The sequence below is a fragment of the Empidonax traillii genome, unplaced genomic scaffold, assembly GCF_003031625.1.
Source record: "Empidonax traillii isolate 1590-97213 ecotype Southwest subspecies unplaced genomic scaffold, ASM303162v1 scaffold141:size962631, whole genome shotgun sequence".
In the NCBI taxonomy this organism is placed as follows: Eukaryota; Metazoa; Chordata; class Aves; order Passeriformes; family Tyrannidae; genus Empidonax; species Empidonax traillii.
In genome coordinates, this window is record NW_020955334.1 from 318583 (window position 1) to 345680 (window position 27098).

Below are 27098 nucleotides of genomic sequence, written 5' to 3' on the forward strand. Positions count from 1 at the left end.
TTCCCTGGCAGAGACTCTTTAATTCCTGGTGAAATTCAGGTGGGAAGAAAGACTCTCCAGATTAGTACTTTCCCTCCGAAAGTTTCCCACTGCTTACCAGCAAGACTTACAGTGAGAATGAGTTGAATGTCCTTTACTTGGAGGTAGTCACAAATAATTGTTTAGCACCACTAGTGAAAGCGTGAATAAACCACTTCTCAGTCAGTGTGAAAACTGCCTATTCTTAATTGATGGCTCTACTTTATTTTTGTATCTTCCTTTCAGCAAACTGGCAGATGAGCTATTTTCTCCCTCTCCTTATGTCTCCTCAAGCTTTTCTCCAAGATGGACCAGAAAAAAAAAAAAAAAACCACAAACCCAAACTGAAAATATCCTGTGGGGATTACCTCCTGAGCAAACAGAATCAGATGAGGTGATCTAGTTAGCCAAACAAGCCAATTTTCCACTACACTTATCTTTCTGGACCAGATGTGAGTGCGTAGCCCCAGCCCAGACTGAGTAAGCCTGTGCTGTATTTTGTACTCTATTGCCTACAATTCTGTGTACCTGGAAAATCTCCAGTACTGCCTAGGTGACATGCTCCAGTTGTACTGTAAGCAGCTGCTGTGGCAGCAAAATATGGAGAATGTTGCCCTTCAAGCCAGATGTGTTTTTAAAAATCAGAAGATTCCTTTTTTTTTTTTTTGAGGGGGCAGGATGGTGAAGGGGGGAGGGGTAGCGTCATATCTACAGCCTTTCTATAAATGACCTAAAGATTCATCAGTCATTTCTAGACTTGAAAAGGAAGTAGAAACCCTGGAGTATTAACTGGTTATTAGAGAAAAAAAAAAAAAAAAAAAAAAAAAAAAAAAAAAAAAAAAAAAAAAAAAAAAAAAAAAAAAAAAAAAAAAAAAAAAAAAAAAAAAAAAAAAAAAAGTGGTTTTAAATAGACTTTGTGGTTCTTGGTTATGATGTGCCAAAAGACATCTTTGCTGTGTCTGCTGAGACAAGCGAGAACTCAAGAACTGTGGAAAAGTTAAGAGGAACAGCAAGCATTAATATTTTAGAAAACAATGTAAATTACACTAAAATCCTGACATAGCTGAGCAAGGAGCAAACAGCAGAAAACAAACAGTATTGTTCAGCTTCTCTATACTCACAGGGCTAAGAAAGCTTGTTTGTTTGGGGTTTTTTTGTTTTTTTTTTTTTTTTGCTTAGAGAATGCAAAGAACAGACACTGATTCAGGTTGGCACTTCTTTTCATTTATAATGGGCATACAGTTCTTGTAATGGCCAAGCCTACAAAGAGATCATTAACTAGAGCAGAAGCACCAGTAAAGCTCAAAATTCACAAGGGTGTCTCCACTTACAGAACTGCAGCAAAAGCAGCTGTGTTCAACAACTTTGCCCAGCCAGCAACAAATCTTCTGTCAAAAAGTGGTCCCAAGACATGGCTTCCTATTTGGTGTGACTTAACCCTACCCCACACACATCAAAATGCTTTTGTCAGAACATGTGCTGGGGCTGCCTCTCTGAGGCTGTCACACAGGAAACACCTTGGGCTGCATGTTCTCATGTCTACATCTCTTCCCTTTAAAGAAAGGAAAACAATTCAAAGATATTTACATTCAGTATAGGCTTTCCTGACTGTTTTTTCCACCCCTGAGGAAGCAGGTAGACTTGTTCAGTAATGAGGCCAGAATCCAGCTACACATTCAGACATGTGAATTCCTGTACTTAAATGTAGGTGAGACAAAAAGGCGTATGTTGCCCATGTGATAGTAGTATCATTGGAGACTCTCTAGCACATCTAAGATGAGTATGATACAGGACACTACCTCCCATCTGGACCACAGGCTAGGTTAAAATTGCTTGAGCATTTTTAAAACCACCCATGTTAAGGTGCCTGAAGAGAGCCCCAGTATCCTGTCCATGTACTTAAAGAGGCAGTTTTCCACTGCCTGAACACACTTACCTACTGCTATGTTAGATGGTCCAAATAGTCAAGACACCTGCATGTAACTGGCAAATTAGACCTACAGGATATTCAGACCCTACTGGAGTGGCAACACAACACCAAGCCTAAGTCCTGGTGGCTGAAGTGGCATTCAAGACTCAATGCAGCTGCCCTAAAGTAAGATGAACACTATAATTTTAGATGCCCCAAATGTCCAAGACCTCCCCCTCAAGCCTGCAGATATGATCTAGAAAGCCTCATCTTTCAGGGCTAGTGACGAGAAGAGGAAAAATAACCAAGAGTATTCAAATGGCACCAGATGTCTGTGTTTATTCAAGTAAATCCCAGCAGATGAAATATAATGAACTAGTCATTTGGCCAAAGGCACATGGGACTCTAACAGCTGTCCCCGCTCCACTGATGAATAAACTCCTGACTAGCTGTGACTAGATCTTCTGTTGACTAGATCTGGCAAGAGCGAAACTTCGCTGATATGCAGACACTGTCATTCAAACATACAGGTTTTATTATCTGTGTAAACCTAAAGATAAATTTCAAACCTCTTTAATTATTTTGCTCCTATGCCCTAAACACCAAGGGAATTTAAGTATCCTCCTAACCATTAGGCAATCATAAGAACATGGATTTCTTGTGACCTACAGCCAGTATGACTCCCTTATACACCTAGGTGAAGTACACTGGACTGTTCTTCTGAGAGGTTAAACCCTTCCATGCCAGCAATGCTTTGGAGATCACCACATCCTGGGCAGATATAGCAGGATATGTGACAATTTGACAAAATCACTTCCTACAACTGAACGGGCTTGCCCATTTAAAGTTAAATGGTCTTCAGAAGGACATCAGATCCACACTAGACACAGTGCAAAATATGAACCTGGATGAAATGCACACATCAGAGCACTCTCTAATTGCTCTCAGAAGCAATTAGAATCTTCTTCTATTATTGATGATAAGACAAGTTGAAATCAAACAGAAATCAGTCAGAGAAAGCCTGTGAGCTGCCATGGAGAGCTAGCAACAGTTTCTTATGGATGGCGTGCAGTAAAGAACAGCTAACCTTTCATAAACAAGGAGACCAATCCACATGAATATTCGGCAATGTCAAATCACTTCTAGTTGCTAACAGCTGTAGCCATTTTCATGGACAGGATACTGGGCAAGACAGAAATCCTCTCTAAGCCAGAAGGTCAATTCTTGCATCCTTGCTTTTTTTAATCAACTTTCACCTTGAAATCGCTGATTTAATTCTAGAATGAGTAATTTATCCACAGCAGCCATTTCATCTGTAGAGACGTGTGACAGATGGAGATCTGTTCCTTTGCAGCCCAGGGCAGCCTTGCCTGCCAAGGTCTCCATCCTGCTGCTTCCAGGCATCTCTGAAGAATTATTTCCTATTCTATCTTTAGTGATTGATAACATCGTGGTCTGCAGTCCTCTGTGCTAGGGGTGGTGGCTCTGTATTCTCACCGTAATAAGCCTTACCACAGGAGTCTGGATGGGATCCCACAGCATTATTATTTCACATCATGGTACTAGTGAAACAACAGGACATGCAGTTTGAGGGTGGATATTTTTGGCAATCCTGTTTTGTTCTTATATGTTCATACTCCCCTGGGATCATTCTCATGTGAGCTTTCAAAGGCCACTGGCAACAAATAAGTCTCATCTTGCAAAGCTAGAACTTGTTACGATGAGACTAAACCCTTCCTTGGTGCAGCAAAGCAGCTGCCATTTTGTGAACCTCCAGAAGCAACACAAAACTTATTTTCCCTTAACCATGACTTCAGCAGAGAAAGTCCTTTCTTCTCCATTACTTTCACATTTATTTTTAAGATATATTTATTTTTACAGATCAATATGAACAATGCTGTCAGCAATGCCAGATTTGAATATTGATAGAGAATTGTGTGTGTTCAAGTGAGAGTGATTTGAAATATTCTTAAACTATATTTGGTACCAGGCATGGTGAATGTTTGTCAGTAGTAGGCTAGACTGTGCTATTATTATTTACTGTCTGAGCACATACCCACATGAGGAGTCCAACAAACATCAACAGCATAGCCTGATATGCACAATAATTACAAAATAGATCATATCCTTATAAAAAACATATACAAAGGGTTGAACTGCCCCAAATTCCTCGCAGTCTAAATATGAGACAAAGATAAGTAGGTAAAGACAGGCAAGAGAGAACAGAGAAGCAGTGGTACACTGTTTTCTCAGGGTACAATACCAGCACAGAGAAATAATTTCAACCTTTTATCAGCCTGGCAGCTGTAAAATGCACAGATAATTTTTAACCGAGATTCAAAGCAGAAAAAAGGTAGCTTTACTGATACCTATAAGAAGAGCTTCCTGAGGACAAAGAGCAGCAGGGAATAAAGTGTGCATCTTTGTAACAAAGGGTGTTGGAGATTTTTACGCTAGGATGACTGGAGACTGCTTATTTTTAGAGGAGAGTTACCTGCAAAAGCACACTTGCTGACTGTGAGCAGACTAACACTGCCTTTGTCAAGGTCAGAGAAAGGAATACTGCAGTAATCAAGAAATTATAACATAAGAGCTTGAATAAAAGATTCAGTTGGATGGATGGATGGATGGATGGATAGGAAATGCCATACCTTAAACATTATTCACAAAGTACACGAGAGATGCAAGTGTAGCCTGGTTTTAAGGAATAAGGACCAAATCAAAGAAAACACTGGAGTCTGGTAAAATAACAACCCCTTTTATGGGCCTGGATGTCATATAGGCTGGAGATGCTATTAAAGGTGGCCTAAAAAAGGGATGCAAGAAAGAACTGGAGAAGAAAATTTATTAAGTGTTTTTTTAAACAAATCCGTAATGCCTCAAGATAGGTTTCTAAACTGCCTCAGAGCAACAAATATGCTCTATAAAGCAAAGGACTTCATATTTTTTAAGCAGAAAGAAGTAAAACCAGAAGAATGCACTGTTAGATGTTTAATTTAGTGTATAACCACTCACGTCGGTAGAGGATATGAACATGCAGTGACTTACTGCTGGCTTCTGAACCTTTTCCATAGCTCACACAGTCAGTGCACTTGCTGGAGAGTATATGTAAAGTTAAGGGTTGAAAAACCTAAATCTATTCTGCTCCCTATGTAACTAAGCTACTAAAAAGATCCTTCCAAGTCACTAAAATTAAAAACTATATTTTTAAAATAGTTCTACTGGATCTGTTCAAAAATTGCATATTGAATTGCTTAGCACATCGTTTACTGTACAGTGTTTTATTTCTGAAATTACTGCCTTCGAACTAATGATTCATCCTCCTATGTAGATACTTGCCTGAGATTATGAACGATGGCTTGACCAACCAAATCAACAATCCAGAAGTAGATGTGGACATCACAAGGCCAGACACCTTCATTCGACAACAAATCATGGCCTTACGTGTCATGACTAACAAACTGAAAAATGCGTATAATGGGAATGATGTCAACTTCCAGGATACAAGTAAGAAACCATTAACTGTCATTACATAAATGTCTTTTTGGAACACATTTATTAAATAACTGGTCCCATTGCAATGACTTTCTTTAGTCTTTGTGCTCTGCGCTGCTGACAACATAAGAATTCTTTTTCTGTCACGTGAAACTCCAGTTATATAGTTCTTTCTTTTGCTTCTTTTATTAATCTTCATGTCTAGCGTATCAAGGCACTGAGAGCTTTCCATAATGCCAACAGCCCAGTTCTTTTTCAGAAGAGCACTTAATCATCTAATTAAGCAACAGTGGCTTTCATTTGGATGCTTTGTTGAGTGAAATCTAGCATCACCACCACTTTCCCATTCCCGGTGTATTCATTCCACTGGGGTGCCAGGTGGAAGGGGAATGGAGAAAAGGGATGAAAGCTATAACCAACCACACTCATGTTGTTCCCCTCACTCCTTTGTGCCAGGTGATGAAACCAGCGGCTCAGGCAGTGGAAGCGGCTGTACAGATGACATCTGTCCCACCGAGTTTGATTTCATCACCACTGAAGCACCACCTGTCGACTCAGACAGGAGAGAGGTGGAGGCTTCAGCCACACAGCCTGGCTGGTCACTGCAGACGTTGCTTGTCATCTTTGTCAGCCTGGTACTGCAGAGACAGTGGAGATAATCCTGGATCTTGTGGGAGAAACTGTGTTTTAGCTACAGAAACAGCCAACTTTCTTCTTTTCTTATACTCTAGGACAATGGACCATGCCACAAACACTTGCAATTTTCTACAAAAGAGCAGTACTGCGACCTGCTTCCCATTTTAGTTTTCCCAAAGAGTACCAGGTGCCAGACTGAACTGCTTCCTGCTTTTTTCAGATAACTCTGAAGACGATATCAACTCTTGAGAGAATTCTTTCTCAAACCTTTATTACAGGAGACTTTCTGAGCTTCATTTCCTTTTATGCTGCAAAAGGGAAAAAGGATCTTACAGTGTTTTTTCCCCAATCAGAGAAAAGAGGGAGGAAGAAACCAAGAAAACAGTTTTGTTTCTGAATTAGGCCTGATTCAAGGCTGCTGCATTTTAACAGAATATCAATCAAACAAACAAACAAAAAACCCACAAAAACATAAGAAAGGAAAAAATGCAACCGTTCTTCACTGACAGCCAGGTTTCCTTAGGAACTTCTGTAAGATGATTCAGGTCATCATAATGATCATTGTTATAGGGAGGAAGGCTGGATTTTTTTTTTTCCAACACAAAAATATGTCTCAACAGTGAATGTCTTGCACTCCATCTACCAAACACATCAGATTGGTATGAAGGTAGAGAAGCTGGAAAATAAGTTTACCTTTTAGTACGGTAGTAGCTCCACTAGCTCCAGAATATCATGTTATCATATTATAGTTGTTTAGGATTTAAATCTTAATGCCCAGTAAAAATAGGAGTAGTAGCACAGTTTCTTTTAGGATTTATCCATGTTATGCAATTGGCACAGTTTTCCACTTAGCTCACCACTGTGAGCTCATCAGCCATGATGGTAATGTTAAACAACACTACTGACCCCTAAAGGGTTCAGAGAGAAAATAACCTCTTGTGATAGAATCTTTTTCCTTTTGTTACTGTTCTGACATTGATTAGAACTTTTTGCTACTATGTTCATTATCCTACCAAGATGGCAATTCTCTAATGGACTAACAGCAACTGGATCAATAGTGTGTTTCACACCTAACTACATCTTTCATATCAGTTCATTTCAGTGTCACAAGGATTTCGTCTACAAAATCTCAGAACAAATAAATATATAGTACTGACATGGAGATTTCTTTCACTTTTTTAGTCTTAGTACGATCATCTATTTTTATATATATAAATATATATAAATCACAGATTTTAACTTCTTAATTACAAGCTCAGGGTTGACACTTCTTTGTAAGGAAAAAAAACTTTCGGTCAACCAGTTCTTCTTTTTTTTTTGTGCTGCTTTGGAAAGTAACCCTTTAATGAATGGTAAGCATGAAAATCAAAGAAGAGAATTTTTTACATGTCCAGTTGTCCATTTCTTAACAAGTTTGCAGGATGAGGGAGAAAACCTCTCTCATATGTATGTATTTGTGGGGGGCATGTGCGTTTGTATGATAGGCCTAGAAAAGGACTTGGATGTTAATTGTGATGACAATTGTACTATCAGATTCTTCAAGGATACATTGCTTTAATAATCACTGCCTAAATTACCATGGTCCTGGATAGAGTTTTTTGCATCTGGTCATAAGACCCAAGATGGAAACTGTTTCAATCCTGGACAAATGAGTGTCAACAATTAGACATAAAAATCTTCCTTCTTCTATCAACCACAGACAAAGGACTTCTGGGGCAATTCTGTGTGGTGTTGAAATGATTTGCCAGAAATTTATTTCCTGATTCTTACATTGGCTCTGGAAATGGTGTAGACAAATTGTGGTAACACTGTAAATCCAGCCAACCACATTACAATCTAACAGCCGAGCAGGTAGATCGTATCCATTGCAATCACTTTTTCTTGTCAAATTATAATTAGCTATCGATTTAGGCATGAAATTAAAATAGAAAACACACAGCACGTTAGGATAAAGGTATACTTAAGCACTTTTACCAGAAATTATTTACAAACTATTTATATAGTATGTCTAAAAAAGCGTAGGTTTTGAGCCACTTGTATTCCATGATTTTTCTTTTTCCCACTTGTTTGTTTGCTTCAGAGTATAACGATAGCATCATAGAATCATAGAACCATAGAATCATTTGGGTTGGAAGGGACTTTAAAGATCATCTAGTTCCAATCCCCCTGCCATGGGGGCCGTTCACTAGATAAAATTGTTTTGGGCCCCATCCAACCTGGCCCTGACTACTGGTCTGTTCCTCTGGGCTCAGACTAGTATGCATGAGTCACTGCCTAAGTGCTCAGATCACACGAGTCTTACACCAGCCATAGCAATGCATCCCACTTCTCCAAGGGTTCCCCCCTGCAGCAGATATTGTGATTCAGCATTTACTGTCTCCAGGAATTTTAAGCCAATTGTTACCGGCGTTTCCTTTTGCCCTGGTACAGCAGGTACCAAGCACAGGGTCTTTGCTTTTAATTTTTTTCCCGAACTTGCGCATGCATCATTTTACGGAGAGAACTCTTTAAAAATCTCCCCTGATACATCTCTTTTTGCCCATCTCCACATCCTTTCTACACTTCTTGTCTTCAGCAACTTTGTTTCAGGAGAAGTTGAGCGCGATTTTGGTTTCTCCCTCTGGTGTGCTTATTCAGCGGTAACTGATACTATTATTCTGGGTCTGGAAGCTTATCAACAGGCAACAAAGTCCAAGCCCTCTAAGGCAAGTCCTCTGTTGTACCTGCTCCACACTGCTGGTGAAGGAGCTGATGGACTCATCACGTCTTTGTGATAGCCTCAGCCCACATGTAGGTGATCTGCTGACTATTTTCAGCTGGTGCAACCAAGGTGTGTGTCCAGGGTGCTCTCAGCTGTTTGTCTCAGCTCCATGGACTTTTGAACAAGGAGTAAGAGGGATCCCTAAGAACTAGGGTGTGTGCTGAAGGCTGTTCTCACTTGGGGAGCTTACAGGAGGGACCCTCCTCTTCTTGGACTGGATCTTACAAACTGCTGCTCAAAAAACAAACCAGCCTAATCTTTTTCAAAATGTAGTTGTATTGAGGGAGTTCTGCCAGAAATTTATGTCTTCCATATTATTATTTCTCCTCTTATTTTCCTACTATGCATGGTGATACCTTGTCAGAAGACGGAGATGCCTTTTCCTGAGGTATTGTGCATACATTTCTTTAATAGTCCCTAAAGGTTGAATACTCTCTTCATACATTGCATTTTTCTGAGATTAAGAAAGCTATTACATCTACAGAGGAAATTAATTTGGGAATGAAAGAAAGAAAAGAAAGAGCATTCCTGTTCATAAATATGAAACTCTGCATAATTTCCAATGTTTCTATTTGCATGTCCTTTGCATCCAATAACTCTTTTTCTAAGGTAATTTTTTTGTGTGCCACAATTTAAATTTCTCTTCTGTTAGCAGCAGATAAAGTAAGAAATTATAAAGAAGACAATTACCTGTTCAAGAAAGAGGAGCTAAGTCCTAAGGAAAAGTCCTTTGATTGTGTAAACCCTCTATGCTGCACAATCCAGAAGTTCTTGACATTTCATGTTCTTTTAAAGTGGAAACTAATACAAAATTAGATGCAATTAATTACATAACCAGTGCTGCAGAGCCCTGTGAGGTTTTTCTTTTCAGTACTAACTGAATTGCTTTTGCACAATCCCCAAATTTTTAATGTTTATTGTATTGCAGATTTTTCTACTGATGACTCAGTACATGGTATTAAAACTGCAGTGCAGACTTCCTGAACTCTGGCCAAACCTAGGCATTCCAAAATAGACAATCAGGAAAAGAAAAAAAAAATTAAAAAAGGGGCTAGAGATTTCCTGTAAAAGAGTAAAAGGGGAGGAACCTGTGCCTCGGTGTTCTAGTATTGGTTGATCTATCCCAATACTCTAAGAGGCATCACAGAACTCTGTCCATGGAAAGGTCCCAAAATCTCTCAGACACAAAAATCATCCCAGTTCTGTGGGATTTTTATGAAAGATCATTCCCACAGATGTGTGAACCAGTTTGAGCTGCTTCCATGCAAAATGTCTTTACTGTGCAAGTAGCAGCACACTAAAACAGATTGCCCAGAGAGGTTGTGGAGTCCCCCTCACTGGAGATATTCAAGAACCATCTGGACGCAATCCTGTGCAATGTGCTCTGGGATGACCCTGCTTGAGTAGGGAGGTTGGACCGGGTGATCCACTGCGGTCGCTTCCAACCTCACCCATTCTGTGATTCTGTGATTATGTGATTCTGTGAGCTGGAGCTGTTCTTGGGAGCTGGACTGCACGTGCAGTGTCTCAGTAGGCAGCAGTTGCCTTCAGTTTATTTACTCTGAATCATTATCGAATGTAACTATACTTATTCACTGAGACTTTTATTACTTCAATGTGAAAAATAAATTACAGCACTGTTGCAAGTTGTGTTTTTTGTTTTTAATTTGCTTTCAAAGATAACCCATTAAAACTGAATACAGAAAATTTTAGAAGGATTATGCATGTTTCAATAGATTTCTTTATGGATGTTAAGAAGAAATCCTCATTTCAAAAACCACAAAATGATACTTACTGTATTAACCCACAAATGTTCAAACTTACTAAAGGAGAATGAATAGAGTTAACTACAGTGGAATATTACATAAAATTGTAAAAGCCATAATTTTAATGGAAAATTCAGCAGTCAAAAGCTAAATTTTAGCATCAGAACTGAGATTATGTTGTCAGAACACAATAGACTCAGCAATGCCTACTTTCAAGAAAGTTAGGACAGATGATGTACTGAATATGGCAATGTTTTCATTACAGCTACTCAGACTGAGAGGATCATATTGACATGTGTAATTATGATCATTTTTTTGATGAAATAATGGTAAAGACCAGAGTACCTTGGTGACAGGGTACATGAAAGATAAATGTTATGATAGTAACCATTATCTCATCTGTTAAACAGTATAGGAGATGTAATGGAGAATAAAGAACTTTGAAACTGATTTTTAAAATAAAATTGTAGCATCTGACAGGAGTGATGGTCTCAGATTAGTTTAGTCAGAACATTTTCCAACAGTCTGTCGTGTACAAATCTGCTGAACAATAACCAGTCAATCACTTGAGGTAATTTGCCAATATAACAGGAAATGTTTGCTCACAATACTTACTTGCGTTTTCTACTAAACTGGTTGTGCATCGTATGTGATCATATAACAAAAGTGTGCATTTTACCTGTGTGAAATCCTGTCACCATGACAACACAAATGAGAGCTTTGTCATTAACAAAGATTTTGACTTAAGTCAGGGAGAAAAAAGAAAGTCTCTTTTTTTCTGGAAGCTGTTTGTATTTGGTTTCTTTCTGACTCTCAAAAAAAACCCAACATTTTCCATAAAAAAAGTGACATTAGCATCATCATCTATAAGTTTCCAAACTTTACTCCAAAACAGTCTAGATCTTTCTGTCTGGCTTCCCTGCAGCCAAGGTCTCTGAACTGTCCAGAAGTTGAAGAAAGTTGTGTATGTTTGTCTGTAGCTTAAAGTCTACACAGATAAAATCAAACTATTTAAAGAAAATGGGTCAGTATTTCGATCAGCTCCCATTTCACCTTTATTTTTAATTGTGCAGCATTGATATTTAACAGTGTAACACACATGAAAGGCTTTTGTAACGCGGTTTGCTAAAAAAAACCTTCTTCCTTTTCCTACTTTATGCTGGCACCAGCAAATCTATGAGGCTTCATACTTATAGCAGTAGGCAGCACCTGGTGTGTAGTTTGTTTGTTAAGTTCAGAACAGCTGCATTACTAAGAGGAGTTGTCTTTTTCTTGAGAGGGAATAGGGAATGGGAGTGTCCATTTATCATTAGCAAAAAAGAGGTACAGAATGGTAAATATTTATTTTAGATATAGGAAGGGTCCATCCATCAGTATTTCTGAAGACATTTTAAAGCCAAATTTCCATGGAAGACAAACCTACTCCCACTACAATATAAATCAATATGATTTTCTTCCCTGAAAAAATACTGATTATATGGCTTACAGTTTCAAGCATAAGGGAAGTTGGAAAGAAATTTACATTCTCCAAAGGGGGATACCAGCCATTTAGACAACTCTGCTGCTTTCAACTCCTGGAGCTGCTTTTGTACTTCTCCTGAGCTCCCATGCAGATCACCTGAAGAAAGGAGCAAGTTGGATGTGCAAGTTGTCCCTGTGGACAATGGAGTTCGTTTTTCCAAGAGGGTTAGAAAAACAACTTAGGAGTGAGTCAGAGGAGCAATGACTTCACAGTGAGGCCCAGTAGATATGACTGTGGGGAATTAACAGTAAAAGCAAGTGAGGGACAGCTGGTACTCCTCGCATGTGTCCTGCTCTTCCTTTCAACCTACTGCCTATGAATTTTCAGTATAATCTAATCATAACCATCTCCTGATGGACATAGCAAAGGCACAAATATTGCTTCACAAGTCAGTTGTGTTCTGGTAGTCTGCTGCAAAGTTTCTCTCTCTCTTCTCAGTTTCCTGGTAGAAGTCTCATTCTCTGTCTTTTAGAGTGTGAGGAAGAGCCTACTACCTAAGACAGATTTTTGTGTGACAAAAGTACTTTTTTTCTTTAAAAAAAAGTGTTATTTAAGCACAAAAGTTGTTCACATCTGTCATAAAAATTTCTCAATTTAACTATGCATCTAGTGAGTTTTCTTCTCAACCCTGAAGATGACACTCTCAGAGACTCTGGAAAAAGCCCATACTCCATTAGTCCTCTAAGTTTCTTAGAGGTCTCCCATGCTCCACTAAATACCCCAAACACCTGGTTACAGGTGGACTGTGCTCCTTCTCCTCCCTCCTGCCCTCACTCTTCACCTCAAAGTATCATTCTGGGCTTGCAAAATCTTTCAAAATTAATGTTTCCTCCAAGCTAGTACCTTAAAAAACAAAGAAATCCTTTTTGTCATATCTGTGTTTCCTGATGTTAAATATTTCTAACTAAAGCTTCCTGTGTGCCACACATCCTATCTATCTTTAAGTCACCAGTGTCACTATGACAATTTTCTACTCCAGGCTGAACTGTCTTTTCAATCATTTTTAGCTCACCGAATTTTCTGTCTTCCTTCACTAGATCTCTGTGCCTTTGCTAGCACTTAAAGCTTCTATTTTCAGACAGAAGACGTAGCAAAAAAGAGGTTTGGTTCACTTACTTTAGGGGATTTTTTTCAGACTTTATCAGATCCCACCTTTAGCTTTTATTCTCTACTCTAAACATGCTCTGCTGGGTGTACGTTCTTGATTATCTGACTTAAATCCTAATGACTCCTTTTTCAATCTAGTGTATAGTTAGAACTTATGGACTAGGTGTTGGGGCAGTCATTCGGTCGTGGCAAAATACTGCTTCTTCCTTAGAACTGTAGCAGACAGTTTCCGTTTTGTTGTCTGCCATGCTGATAAGCCAGCAAGGAACAACTTGCGGATTTTCTATAACAAGATTAACTTAATGGGCAACAGCTTCAGGAAACAATCCATATCACTTCTGTCACTGATTGTTTTGAGGACTGGTGTTGGGTGGTTTTTATTTCCTTTAATTTTATTTTAACATTCCGGGCTTCATTTGATTTACTTTGCATATTTGGCTATGTGTGTATTATGTTGTACACATGTAATATAACTACAGACTAACAATTTCAGTCTTTGTATAACACAGAAGAATTTTAAGTAGTTGGTCAATCTTAGGTTGTTTTTAAGAGCTACAGAGTGATGATCAGTCTTTAAAATCTGCCCAAATAGAAGTCTGAGGGCTTCAGATTTCAGCTTTGTGCTATTGGTTGAGTTTGAGGCTCCAAGAATATTTTGTAAAATAATTTGTGAGTATGTGTGTGTACTTGAGGGGGGAGAAACGAGCATTTGCATCTCAGAAATCTTCTGAAGCTTCTTTTCAACATCTGCCTAATCTGAATACAAAATTACAAATGAGAAATTTGCATTCAGATGTTCAGAGGTGTCAAACTATATCAATTGATGGACATTTATATACCAACTCCTCCCACCTTACTTTGTTTTGCTGAGGAACAATATAATTTAATGTCCTCTAGCAATTTTGTTGTATTTATCAAAGTCAAAGAGAGGGTGTTGTTTAAGTAGGTCAGATGTCTTAATTTGGGTAGCAATTGACATTTATACTTGCTTGTAAAACTTTTATGGCTCCAGACATATGAACATTGCTTGAAAGCATGCAAATTATTAGCTCCAGTTTTTATACTATATTTCTAGATTAATATTTATCATAGTGAAATGTGAATTTATAGGGATGATATTTGAATGCAAGTTAAGTTTAGAATAATTAGTTTTTGACAGAAATAGGTTTGGGTTGAAAAAAATTCATTAAACATTAAACCTGCTTTTCTACTGATCCAGTTCTAATATTTCAGCCTAATCTGATATGAAAAAGAACCGAAACCTGCAGGTCCTGTTTACAGATCATATCTGGAACTAAAAGGTAGTTTCAACTTTGGGAGCATTCCAGTCAAAATGAAAGTTAGAGAAAAATCCAAAGTTATCCCATTTCTAAGTACTACCTACAATAATACAGTATTTAGCAACATATGTCAGTGTATGTATATATATATATATATATATATATATCAGTGTAGCAAGGCAGAGTTTGAACTTTTACAGAAAAGAGTCTTTATGACTTTGTAACTTCGGAGAAGTTATATACCATGGACAGAAATAGAAAAATATATACAATCATTTTGATACATTTGTGAAATAGGTTTCACGGAACCTGATATTTTTTGTGCAAAATGCCTTAAATGACTTTCTTAGGGCTAATGCAATTGAATTTATTTCTGTATATAGGCTTTTATAGTAATTAATTCGGATGCAACACTAGACTTTTCTTTCCACTGCAATCATATACAGCCTTACGACTACTAGTGACAACAGACAGACTATGAAAGCTCTGCTTTATTAGCTGTGAGTGCACTTTTGGTCCACTGGTAGACTGAGAGCTTGGAAGCAAGAAGTAGTGGCAGTGCCAAGAGCACCAAGACCTTCCTGATGGGCAATACCTGCATTCTCTCAGGCTTGAAATCCTTTCCCACCAACTCATTTTCCTCTCACACCATCTGTCTTTATGAAGAGACTGTGACTTAGGGCCTCAGGTCATCCCACCAAGCACTAGGCACTTCAGGGAGCACCTCATCTTTCTAGATCTCTACAGTTAGTCACGAGATATGGGCACTCTCTTCCCATCACAGGCAGCCTGGGATGACAAGGTTTGTCATGTAAAAATCTCACTTAAGTGCCTGGAGGTAGATGCCACTCTCCTGTCCTTCTCTTTGTTGGTCCAGTGATGCCTCTTCATGCCAGGGCTGGAGTGAGGAGCCTGGAGAAGGGTCCCATCTGGGGAAGTCACAGTACAATGACTTTGTTTCTGGGCAAACTAACCCTGACATAACTAGGCGCAGAACCAACGCACATTCATTGTTCTGAATGCCGCCCAATGTTGTTATCTTTGCATTCTTCCTTATAAGTCATTTGAACTAGTCAAATACCCTCATTTCGAACAGAAAAGGTGACTTCCTTCAATGTGCATATGCACAAGGGATGGAGCTTGTCTCCGAGACAAGTCTTTTCTGAAATCCCAGATGTCTCTCCGAGGCTGGTGAAAGCAGTGCACAAGGTTGAAGCCAGCCCAGGGAGTTAGCAAGGATTATGATGCACATGGCCAAAGGACAGAAAGCAAATTAATACAAGTTCCTCCTCAAGAGTGAGGAACTGCGATAAGGATACCCTTTGGGCTTAATCATTAATGCACTTAGTCATCTGTCAATCTCAGCCCTTACTGCATCAACGAAAGGAAAATACACATCTAAGAGGTCAGTAGAGAGAGCAAGGTTAATATATACAGGTTAATGCTGACAAACTGCTAACACACCTCTTGAAAAATAGCTGATTGTTATGACAGAAATAACCTGTTAAAAGCTGAAAAATAATTAAGTGCAGCTCCTTCTGTATCCTACTCCATCTCTTGGGTCTTCATAAGGAGGAAATCCTTTTTCATTCCCCAACATACTTTTTGGAAGGTTGGTAGTTGAAATGTGGCAGAAACCAAAAGCCCTAGCTGTAAAGCACCCATTCAGTGTCCAGTTTTCTGGGCTTCCTGCTCTTCCACTTTGTTTTCCTTTTTGCTTTTCCGAGAATGGCACATGCACATAGTATATGTCAGGATGCATCTCTCTCCCTATATGCACGTTTATTTACACATATACACATATATGTGTATCTCTATAAATACAGTCGCAAAACAGTAAATTTCAAATGCATATGCTATGAAAAAGTATTGGAAAGGCTCCATTTGCCACAATATTTGGCACAGAAGTAATGAGAAGAGTCCCAGGCAGGGACTTGTGCTTTAGAGATGATTATACCTTGTGTGTCTACAAGTGTTGTTGAAATTTTTTGAAATAACGGGAAAAGGGTGAATCTGCAGCACTTAATTAGGCAACATCTGCTGGTACTGGTAAGGAAAACATAAAAAAAAAAAAACGACAACTATCCAGATAAAAACAGCAACCTAGATGGTATCTCATTCACAGTATTTTGTGGTTTTACTGATATGAATTTCATTATTTTTTGATTTTTATTTGAACTGTAAAAAAACTATAGAAACTCATCAAGTTTTCAGAATACCTACCTCCTTCCCTTCAGACTATAAATATTGCTAAATTATGAGTTTTCTATGTTTATGAAAGTATGTTCTTTAAAAATTAATTGAGTAAAATACTGATGGTCAAAACCATGATCCTAGTTGGTGGTTTTGGGTTTTTTTAAATGGAAATTTTTTAATGCATGGAAAGTGGCTCTTATTTCTAATGGTATCACCTAACCCCTCTTAAATGAATGACAGATTTATAATCATACTGCTACTGTCCATCACTTAAGAATGACATGACACAACAATATCCGATGGATTACCCCCACAGCCACTGGGTCTTTTTCATTTCTTTCTTCTCCACACACTTTCCTCCAGAAACTTTTGATTAGTAGAAATGCATTCAGATTTCCCCGTGGATAAAAGGAAGGGAAGTGTTTGACATTTTCAAGACAATCTTAGTAATGCTCGGCCCATTGCTTTTTCATTGCCCCCTGAGTCTTTACTAAGTCCAGTGCCCAACAGTTAATGTGGTTTTCACAAAGCAGTGATCAGTAATGTAAATACCATTTCTTCCTTCAAGACTTATAATGAATTCTGTGTTTCTTGAGCTTGTTTCTTTCAGCGTTTGTCATGTCAAGGATGTTAAAGATGATATTTGGGAATCACAGAACAGTTAAATGATAAACCATTGTGTTTCTGTCCATTAGTAAGAAAAGTTTGACTGCAAGTATACTTTCTTGGAAGGGTTGTATTAACAGACATTTACATATATATATACATATATATATTTGTAGAGCTGCACCTGCTTCTTTCATATACCTTAAAATTAATACCAGATAATGAATGTCCTCCTATGAAACTCATTTTTTGTATTGCATCTTCCTGAAATATAATTAGAAGACCTTGCTGCTCAGCCAATGCAGTTTTGCCTGGTGCAATATTATGTTGCTAGACAAAGGCATTTGAAAAAGACCCTGTGTTTTATTTTCTGAATCAATACTTTCTTTTGCTGCCTACTGGAAAATCCTTTTTTAGTGCTTACAACACACTTGAGAGTTAGGATAGGATTGTAATATTCAGTAACAGACCAAGATAATAACTAGCATTCTTGAAGATTAATTTTATTTGCCCTGCCTTTTGCCTGCAAACATTATCCACGTAATGCTTTTCAGACAGATTTTACCTTGTTAGTTTCCCTGCTTCATAGTATACATATATTAATGAATAAGTATTTCCACTGACAACAGCGTAAGGCAAGTTATTTCTCTCATAGTGTTATTCTACTGTTTATTCATGTGCATATTTTAAATTTGCAGTGGCTTGTTGGAAGGTCTAATTGATTGTCACTGATTACCAGCCAGAATTTTCTTTTGTTAAGGCACCTTTACATAAAATTCTGATCATTACATGAAATTAATTCTGATTATTAGGTCTTAATGGTACTCTTTTCAAAAGAACAGCACACTTTTTATCAGTGAACCTCCACAAAAACACTGTGTTAAAAATCTCAGGAAACACAGTTTTTCCAATTGTCTTCATAATAAGAAATAAATAGGCTTTTCTTAGTTAAACAATGAGATATATTGACCTTTATCTTAATTTTGCCATAATTGGACTGGTAGAGCTTTAGAATATATAATCCACAATTAGCTAACTTGCTGTGCAGAGAGAGCAATAGCTCAGCTAAAAAAATGTCAGATTGCTTGTCAGGAAAGTCTTACTGATGCAACACACACATTCATTTGCAGACCATCTACTATACATATCTAGTTCAGCAACTACTGTGGAATTCGACATCAAGAAAGAAACGAGAGAGTCAAACTATCTGTCTCCCAGTGCCATGGGATCTCGAAATAGGGAAACACATTCTTTCCACTGCAGAGGATTCGTGGTGTGGCATCATGGTATAACAAGCTGTGTGAATGATTCATTACCATCCTCAGCTTAGAAACCTTTATAGATATGTACAGTGCCATAGTAGGTGGTTTGCACACAGACCATTAATGCAAGTATTAAAGATAGGTGATCAGAAGTAGTCATTTTTGGTGAGGTAACTAGGTTCAAGGTGTATGGATTAGGACTCCCCAGTGTAACTCCTTTCAATTCAAAGTATTACAGAACCTGGACAATTTATGTTGTGTGAGGACTATGCAATGGAGGATCAGAGACACCTTCCCCAACCTCTCTGGTCCTCCTCCCACTGAAGCTAGTGAGAGTTTGCCATCAGCTCCAGTACCAGAAGAATATCTAAACAGTTTGATACTAACCATTTAAATCTGTATTTATATCCTCAGTGTCTATCTCTCAAACAACACTGGTGACACTTAGTAGTTCATAATTACAACAGAAATAAAGTGTGGGACTACCTTTTACACTGTTGCTTAATATTCAGTACTGTATGTATATATCAACTTGACACCTCAGTGAAGACTTTGACATGCCTTATTCGTTCTAGTTATTTTTATGGTATTGTTTTTGTTAGATTGCTTTACCTTATAAAGAATAAAACTATAACTGCTCTGAATCAAAATTGTCCAATTCATTTTTATCCGAGATTTGTTAAATCTAAATCATATTCATCGATTCTTCTCATTCTCATCACCCTTCACTCACATTATGAAGGCAATGTATATTGGTGGTTTGAAAACAGGGATTTGATATTCTCTGATGGACTACAATAAATATCTGAAGTAAGAACCTGCCTTGTGTCTTGTGGTTTCTTGCCTGCAAGAAGAAAAGCGCTCTCTGTAGAGCAGTAATGTTAATCCCATGACTGGCAGCTACTGGAGAATCATGAGGTAAAATGAATCTTTGAAATAACTTACGAGAAGTTCATTCTGCAGCATTCTTTTTGCAGCGGTATTTATGTGCCAGGCATACTCCCCTAAAATCTGTCAGAGAAGTGAAGAACGTCGAGAAAATGTCCAACATCATGACATCTAAGAATGAATTTCAGGCAGAAGCCATTTATTTATTCTCTTGCAAAAGGTGAGATCCTTCTGTGGTTATCCCAGTCATATTGGGAGTTAATTTAATGGTAGCATTTTATTGCAATCGTTGAACTTTTTTTTTTTTTTTTTTTTTTTTAACAAAAGACTGTTCATGATACAAAAGTCTTAAAATGTAAATCAATCTTGTTCTTTAAGAAATATGAGATCTGGCAAATGAGAGGGTTTGGTTTCTCCTTTTTAATTTGACTTATTCTAATTCTTTCGGTTGAGTCCAAGATTTCATACTAGGTTTTTTAAGTAGTCAATATAGCCTCTTAAAAATTCTTCTGTTGACTGGGTTTCAAGTTTAAGGGTTTTGTTCAGCTGCCTACATATTGCTTCTGGCATCACTTGAAACAGCTTAAGCTAGCCAAGGCATCTGCCCAGATGACATGACACAGGACCTGCAGAAGCCCTGCATCCTTCCAGACTGTCAGCTGGTTGTCCAGGTGGGGAGGTCTCAGGAACCTTAAACTAAAGGCCTATGTTTAGTCAAGAGAATCAGTTTCCTAAATTCAGGTGAGCTGAATCCCACTCCAACCCAATACAAGCCCAGATTTGGGGCAAACTGCATCTCACCCTGAGAAGGGGTTTTGTTGTCTAAATAGAGGTGCTGTTGCCACTCTGAATATGGCGTGGTTTGGTTCAGCTGCCCACTCTAGATTGGTTTTATATCTTGTATCTACATCTTCTAACCCACTGAATATGCTTTGGATTTTCTAGGATATCTCAAATGGCACTGGACATGGCTTGTATTGCATTCAAGATACCTGTGTGTAGCTGGCAAACACACAGAGCAGCAAGAATTCCATGTCTTCCTGGGGTACAGGCTGGAGCAAATCCATGGCACCAATGAGCATCTCCAATGACACTACATTATCTACCTCTGGGTACCCACAGCAGGTGTCTAAGACTTTACTTTCTGGGTGTGTCTGTCACTGAACTGAGAGAAACTAGCTCATTTTAAAACAGTTCTTGTGAGCTAGTTGTTTGAGCAGAGTTGGGAAATGCACTCCCTTCTTTAGAGCAGACTGCTGTGTTCCTCATTCTAGACCAAAACACTGAGTTTTCAAACAAAAAAATATAGTACTTTGCAGTCTTCAGCCTCTGAAGAATGATTTTCAGCTTCTAATAATTTTGTAATATTATCTTATTAACAGAAGAGAAACTTTGCTGTGCATGGAAGTAAAAACAATCACTTTTCACAGATGAGTTTAGTGAAAGCATCAGTTTAAAGTTCTGCTACTTGCCTAAAAAGACATTACCTGAAACAGTGCATAGAGTCTTCTGTGAATCATGGAAAATCTGACAATTAATAACTCCTTTTAATTATTATTCTCTTCTTGGGCACCTACCAGAAGCTTCTGTTAATTAATAGTGCCTTACTTTAAATCCTGCTGGAACAGAATGAAAATGTGAATTGCTAGAGACCTGACTCCATTAAGTGTTCAAAATCTACCTGCCTATTCAAACACCATTGAATTCTTTAGTCTAGAACTACTATGATGACCATTTTCTCTGCCAAATTTCTGATATTTATTTCATGACTGTGTGAAGCATTGCTAGTCTATTATGATCCTTTGTCTGATCAGAAAGCAAATACAATTCAAGGAGAATAAAAGTGAGAAAGTATTAAAAAGAAAAAAAAATGAAAATATAAGTACCTAACTGTTTGAAAACAACAGACATTTTTATTTGAATGGCAAGTAAAGGTTCTGGTCGATTCTTTCACAATTTAGAGATGATATTTGAACACCAGCCTTAGCACTGAAATGACACTGATATACTAAATTCTGAGTCTTTGCTGAATTTATTAGCACACTCTTGGTTTAATACACAACCTAATATCACATTTGCATCTGTGAAATGCATGTCCATTCACTTGAATGTTTGGGTAGTATAGATGGCAAACATTAATAAATCCAATTGACTGTTGACATAATCCAGGAAAAACTGTGAGCCAAGAAAATGTTTTCTGATGCATTGCTAATCTCAGGCATACCAGAAAGCCATCAAATACATTCTCAAAAATATTCTGAGTTAATATAAAGAATACGCAGGTGTCAAGTATTTGCAATATGATGTAAATGCAAAAAAAAAGCCACCTCCCCTGGAATTTGGATCTGCATGAGAAATGGTATTGTCTCATAAGCAGAGGGACAGTAGCCCATTTTTGTGCAGCTCCATGTGATGGATGATGCTCATTTCTGCCATCAGCCTCACCTGACCAAGCCCGACCCAAGGGAGGAAGTGCAGGGCTGGGCAGCCCATGCAGCCGGGAGCTTTGGGGACAGGGCAGTGAGAGAGCATGAAGGATATGAGAGGTTTGGAAAAAAGACCAGTCTCCTGTCCAAAGACAGCTTTGATACTTATAATTGTTTCAAGTAAATTATATTATGAGACAGTGGATATGGGAGAGAGAGTAGACTAAAATGAAAGAAGTCTAGGAGCTACAGAATAATAGAATTAAGAGGAAAAAATTGAGTTGAATGTCAGTAAAAATATCCTTGAAGTGAAACAGGTAAAGATACCAAGTCTGGCTCTTGATTTTAATTTTTGTGATAAGGTTTCTCTTCCTTGGCTTTTTTTTTTCCTGTTAATGATTTTCTTCAATAATGTTTTTATTCAGTTTTGGTAGAGATATTAATTAATTCAAAACAATCAATAAAATTATAAATACAGAAACTCTTCTCACACTCTTAATTAGATGTTAAAACTTCCATATTTCCTGTAACCCCGACTTTACTTAAAACAGCAGACTACATACAATACACAAGGTTAATACATGGGACAACTATTTGTGCTACTCAATTTATGATGCTTTTTTAAAATACAGCTACTATTTAAAATAATTCTACCTTCTCCCACTAGTATGGATATTAATAAATTAGAGGAAGGTGAAACAGACATATGTGTCAAGAAAAGCAGAAAGAGCCAAAATAACAAGGCAAACACTGTGGAAGAGAGGAGGGAGACAGGAGGAGTCTCTAGAGGAACCAACAGATGTGAAATCTCTGGGCACCTCCCAGCAGAAAACAGAACTGAGACAATCCTGCACTGAAATGCAAACACACTAGAAATTCAGATTGGATTTCTTTTTTTTTCCTCTCCCCTACTGTTGTGAAGCTTGGAAAATTCTGTTTCCCAATTATGAGGCACTGGATTATTTTATTATTGGGTCGGAACCAACTCAAGTACTTGTGTGGGGGTAGTGCTCACGGAACCCACACAGCAGCCCTGCTGGGTGACCACAGAGCCCATAGGGCAGCTCACGGGACAGCTGTCAATCAATAGGGCAGCCTGGGAGCACATCCACACCATGGCCCCTGGAACCCTGATCCAGCCTCTATTTGGCTCCACCACCCCTCACTCTGGCCTTGAGCCACAGAGTGGCCACTGAGTCAGAGTCCCACCTGGAACGAGTTGCCGCAGGGTGTCGGGACACATAAAACCAACAACATGTGCCCCTCTCTGTTGTTCTCTCTCTCCAGGGACCTTCCACCTACCATCTGAAGCTGGACTTCCTTAGGACTCCTTGGTAGTAGCTATTTAATAATCTGGTTTTCTCTCTTATTCTTCTCTCTTCTTACTCTTCTTCTCTACCTTTACTCCTTTTTCCTAATTTTTTTATTTCTTTACTCTTTTAATCTCTTTTCTTACTTAATATTCTGGGTAACTTAAAACTGCTAGGTTGGATTTTGTTTGGCTGTGTGAGTTGGAATGTGCTAAATTGGTGCTTTGTGAAATGCTTTGTCTTGGTTATATTTTACCCCTTTTAAACTTTTGACAAGATCCTTTTTTTCTCCCTAAGATGATCAGTAAAAGTATCTGCTAAGAAGATGTGTGCAGGGTTTCTTCTTTAGGCTATTTCAAGGTATTAAAGAACCAAAAGGTCTGCAAGAGTTTGGTGGGTGAACTTTTGGAGTCTTGTATATTCTTTAAAAGTAATACTCCAGTTAAGACTGTGGCTCTGTGGCCGAGGTCTTACACCAATTCAGTAATTCTCACTGTATGCTGAAGTATTTGAGGGACTCATCCCTAAAACAATTTCAAAGATGCTTAACCATGCCACAGGCACAACTGAAAACTAAGGGATTTCTATTCTAGAACAAATCACGCCACTCCACATTCCATGAAGTGTGGAAGAAAAAAAAGTCTGACATTTCCTGGCTGCAAACTGAATTTACGGACATTTGCCAGACAAAGGCAATATTCCAAGAAGTCATTTTGTTGCTCAATATATTCCCATTCCTTTGCTGTGTAAAACCTGCCCCTACCTTGCTTCCAAATGAAATAAATCAGAATATTAGAGAAAAGTAGAGGGAGCAGTTTTGTGAAGTACTACTAAAGAGGTGTTTTCCAGATAAAAACCATACCAATATTGAATGACTGACAGCAACTAAAGCAAAAATGAGCATGAGACAGGTTGTTGTGATAAGCTGACACCAATTCATCTGTCTGAATAACACAATTAAGAATACATCAGAAAAACTCGAGTAGAAATCCCCAGACCAAGCTAAAAAATTTAGATACAGGCAAGACTGAAATGAAAAGTACCACTTTTTTCCCTCCTTTTTCAACTTTAAGTAGAAATCTATCTTTTATCTTTGTGTTTCTGTCCAAGCACAGCCACCAGGGTATACTTCTTTCTTACCAGCAGATAGACATAGTATAAATGAACACTGAGCTCTGTCATCTCTCTCTCCATATGGTATGTCCCCGATCAAATATTTTCAGATGGGAGGTTCCATTTAAAAAAAAAAAAAAACTATATTAAAACAAATGCTTTAATTGTTTTTTTCAAAATCACCTTGTCCTAAGATTACATATGGAAAACAGGGGAGGAAAAAGAAGAGGTAGGAAAGAGTATATATATACAGCCTGAGTAAAAGGATAGTTTTTCCTTCTGTTAAAAATCCAGCTTTTTATTTCCTCAGGAAGGATTGTGCTTTGCCTTCACAAGTGGTATCTTTGAAAGCTCTGAGCTGAATTGTAAGTCCATAGGGTTTGGCACACGGAGCGGGTGTACACATCTGCAGAAGAAACAGGCTTTCTACATCTCATCGAAGCTCCTGTCTCTAGGCCTGCGAAGGAGTTACAGCTGCCTTGGGATGTGACACGCATCTGAATAGCCTTAGAGCTACTCTAAATGAAGCTGTTTGTTCACATCTCTGCCAGACAGCCATGCCAAGGGGACCAGCAAGAGCACAGCATGCCAAGCAAGAGCACACCTGCTAATCATGAAGACAGTTGTTGATGTAGGTCCTAAGGACTGTAAGTAAATATGATGTGCATCTGCGAGGCCTGAGCACTCCAATTCTCCTCACGATGCTCTCACCAGGCATGGCCAACTGGAGCAACACAGGAAGAAGCAGCTCTTTGGCAAGATCTCCCCACCCTGAGCAGCCACTGATCATGGGATGGCAGGACACAGCAGTACGAAAGAAAGTAGAAGAATTTGCTGATAAAAGACAGGCTGGAGTTTGGAAGTCTACGGTAAAACTGAAAGAAAAACCCAATGAAGAAGGTTTAATAAGCACTTCAGGCTCTATCTGAAATTGCTGGCAATCAGCCCAAACAAAGCCAGACACCAGCTTTATTGCTGACAAGAACAGCTTCTGACCATTTAACATGCTTAGCAGCTTTTCAGTTATCTCGAGTAGAGGAGGCAACTGTGAAACTATTACAGATATTTGAACAATAATCTCTCCACATAAACATGAAGCTGCTGAATGACGTTTTCAGGTAAAAGGCGTGGGGCAAAAAAAAGGCCAGTGAAGCCTCAGGAGACCTTCTTCTAAGTCAGAAGTGAAAAAAAAAGACAGGATGGATCAAATCCTTAGAGATGGATGGCTTGGAAGCAGCCTGGGACATAGTAAGAAAATCATCCAGTGAAGGAATTTGCAAGAGGGGGGACTTTGTGGCCATACCACTGAACGTTTAAGCACTTGTCTCCCAGTCAACAATCCAAATAACACAGTTCACTATAACCAGACCAGACAGCTGAGCTCTCTGCTACAGAACCACAGAAAATCAGGAACCAAAGAAGGAGACAAAACCACAGTGCTGGAAAAAGAGCTTTTTAATCTAGCCTGTGAGAAAGCCTGAGGACAGAGATAAGGGCTGAAGACATTCCATTTGAGTTGGAGACCTAGTGACTGCCTCCTATATTCAGGCACTTGGAAATGATGCCAAGGGCAAAGGTTGGAGTCCACCCATACTTTTTTTCCATTTCTGCCTGTTGAAGTTGCTCCAGGGTTCATGAGTTTGTAAACAGGCCAGGGACAGCAAGGTGGTGAAAGGAGGAGAGACAAACAGGGATGGAGGGATGGATCGTATGATGAGGAAGAGATCTAACTGCTTATTTGCTCTCTACTGAATAGTTTGGTGTATTGAGGTTTCTCACTCTCATAGTCAGATTTACCAGCTTAGTTGCTACCCTGTAAATCCCATATGTGCTAGCACAAAGACAAATTAGACCTTTGAAGTGGAAACATCTGGCGATGGTGACATCATCAGGAGTGCAGGCAGATTCGTGAAGACCAGGAGAGGCAAAATGAACCAAGCCTACATATTCTTGCAGTTAGGTGAATACCTGGAGCTTTCTTCTTGCAGAAGAAACTGCTGGAGCTTTCATCCTTGGGTGTGCCCTGCTGGTATTGGAGCGTAGGTTTGGATCTGTATAGTGCAATAGCTTATACATTGCCTTAATTTGAAGCCCAATATAGAGGTAACTTTTGATGGCCAAGGTCTTTCAGCCTTTAGCAGAGGAAGAAGCTGGTGCGTAAAAAGATGAACAGCACTGGTACCATTTCTTCTGGCCACCCAGGTCTTGGAAAGCCCAGTTTCAGCAAAAAGCTCTGGATAATGAACATCTGCTGTGTCTCGCTGAAGGAGAGCAGGATCATAGATGCAGCTTTGTTCATAACCTGACTTTGTGCAGGCATCTGTATGCAGGGCACTTCACTGGCTGCACAGCCAGTATTTCAGGAAACCAAGCTGCCTTCCCCAAAGCCTTTTCTCAGAAGAAAGCAGCAATTCAGTAGGAATTATTTTAAAGGGGGGGGAGGGATGGTGATAGTTACACCCATCTCACCTTGAAGTCACTCAGCAGTGCACCTCCTGTCTGTCAGCAAAGTGTCTTGCATAAAACACAACCACAAAGATGAATGTGCTGATCCCTCATCCTTCTCCCTGGGCTGGGCTGTGTGACTGTTTAGTTATGAATGTGACAGGAAAAAGTGAAGAGCAGAGGTGGTCCATGAGCACCAGATGAGGTTATGTTTTGCACTGATTTGTAGGATAAAAATCCCAGTGTGTACTGGTTTCTGTGGAGATTGGGGATTATGTGTTTTCAGCATCCTTTCCCTCAGTTTAGGAGTCTGTGGGAGTCTTTGAGCATCCCTCTTCATCCCACCCCAGCAGTAATA

The 27098-nt window shown here is 38.8% G+C and overlaps 1 protein-coding gene across 1 annotated transcript in view; it reads left to right on the top strand.

The window, feature by feature from the left end:
- Positions 1-6488, top strand: part of GPC6 (glypican 6) — a 220850-nt gene extending 214362 nt beyond the window's left edge. Inside the window, exons 7-8 of the mRNA XM_027884269.1 lie at positions 5259-5434; positions 5879-6488. Of these exons, the coding sequence (XP_027740070.1) occupies positions 5259-5434; positions 5879-6081 (379 nt within the window). The 3' untranslated portion in view covers positions 6082-6488. The remainder of the gene's footprint in view (positions 1-5258; positions 5435-5878) is intronic.
- The last annotated feature ends 20610 nt before the right edge of the window (positions 6489-27098 follow it).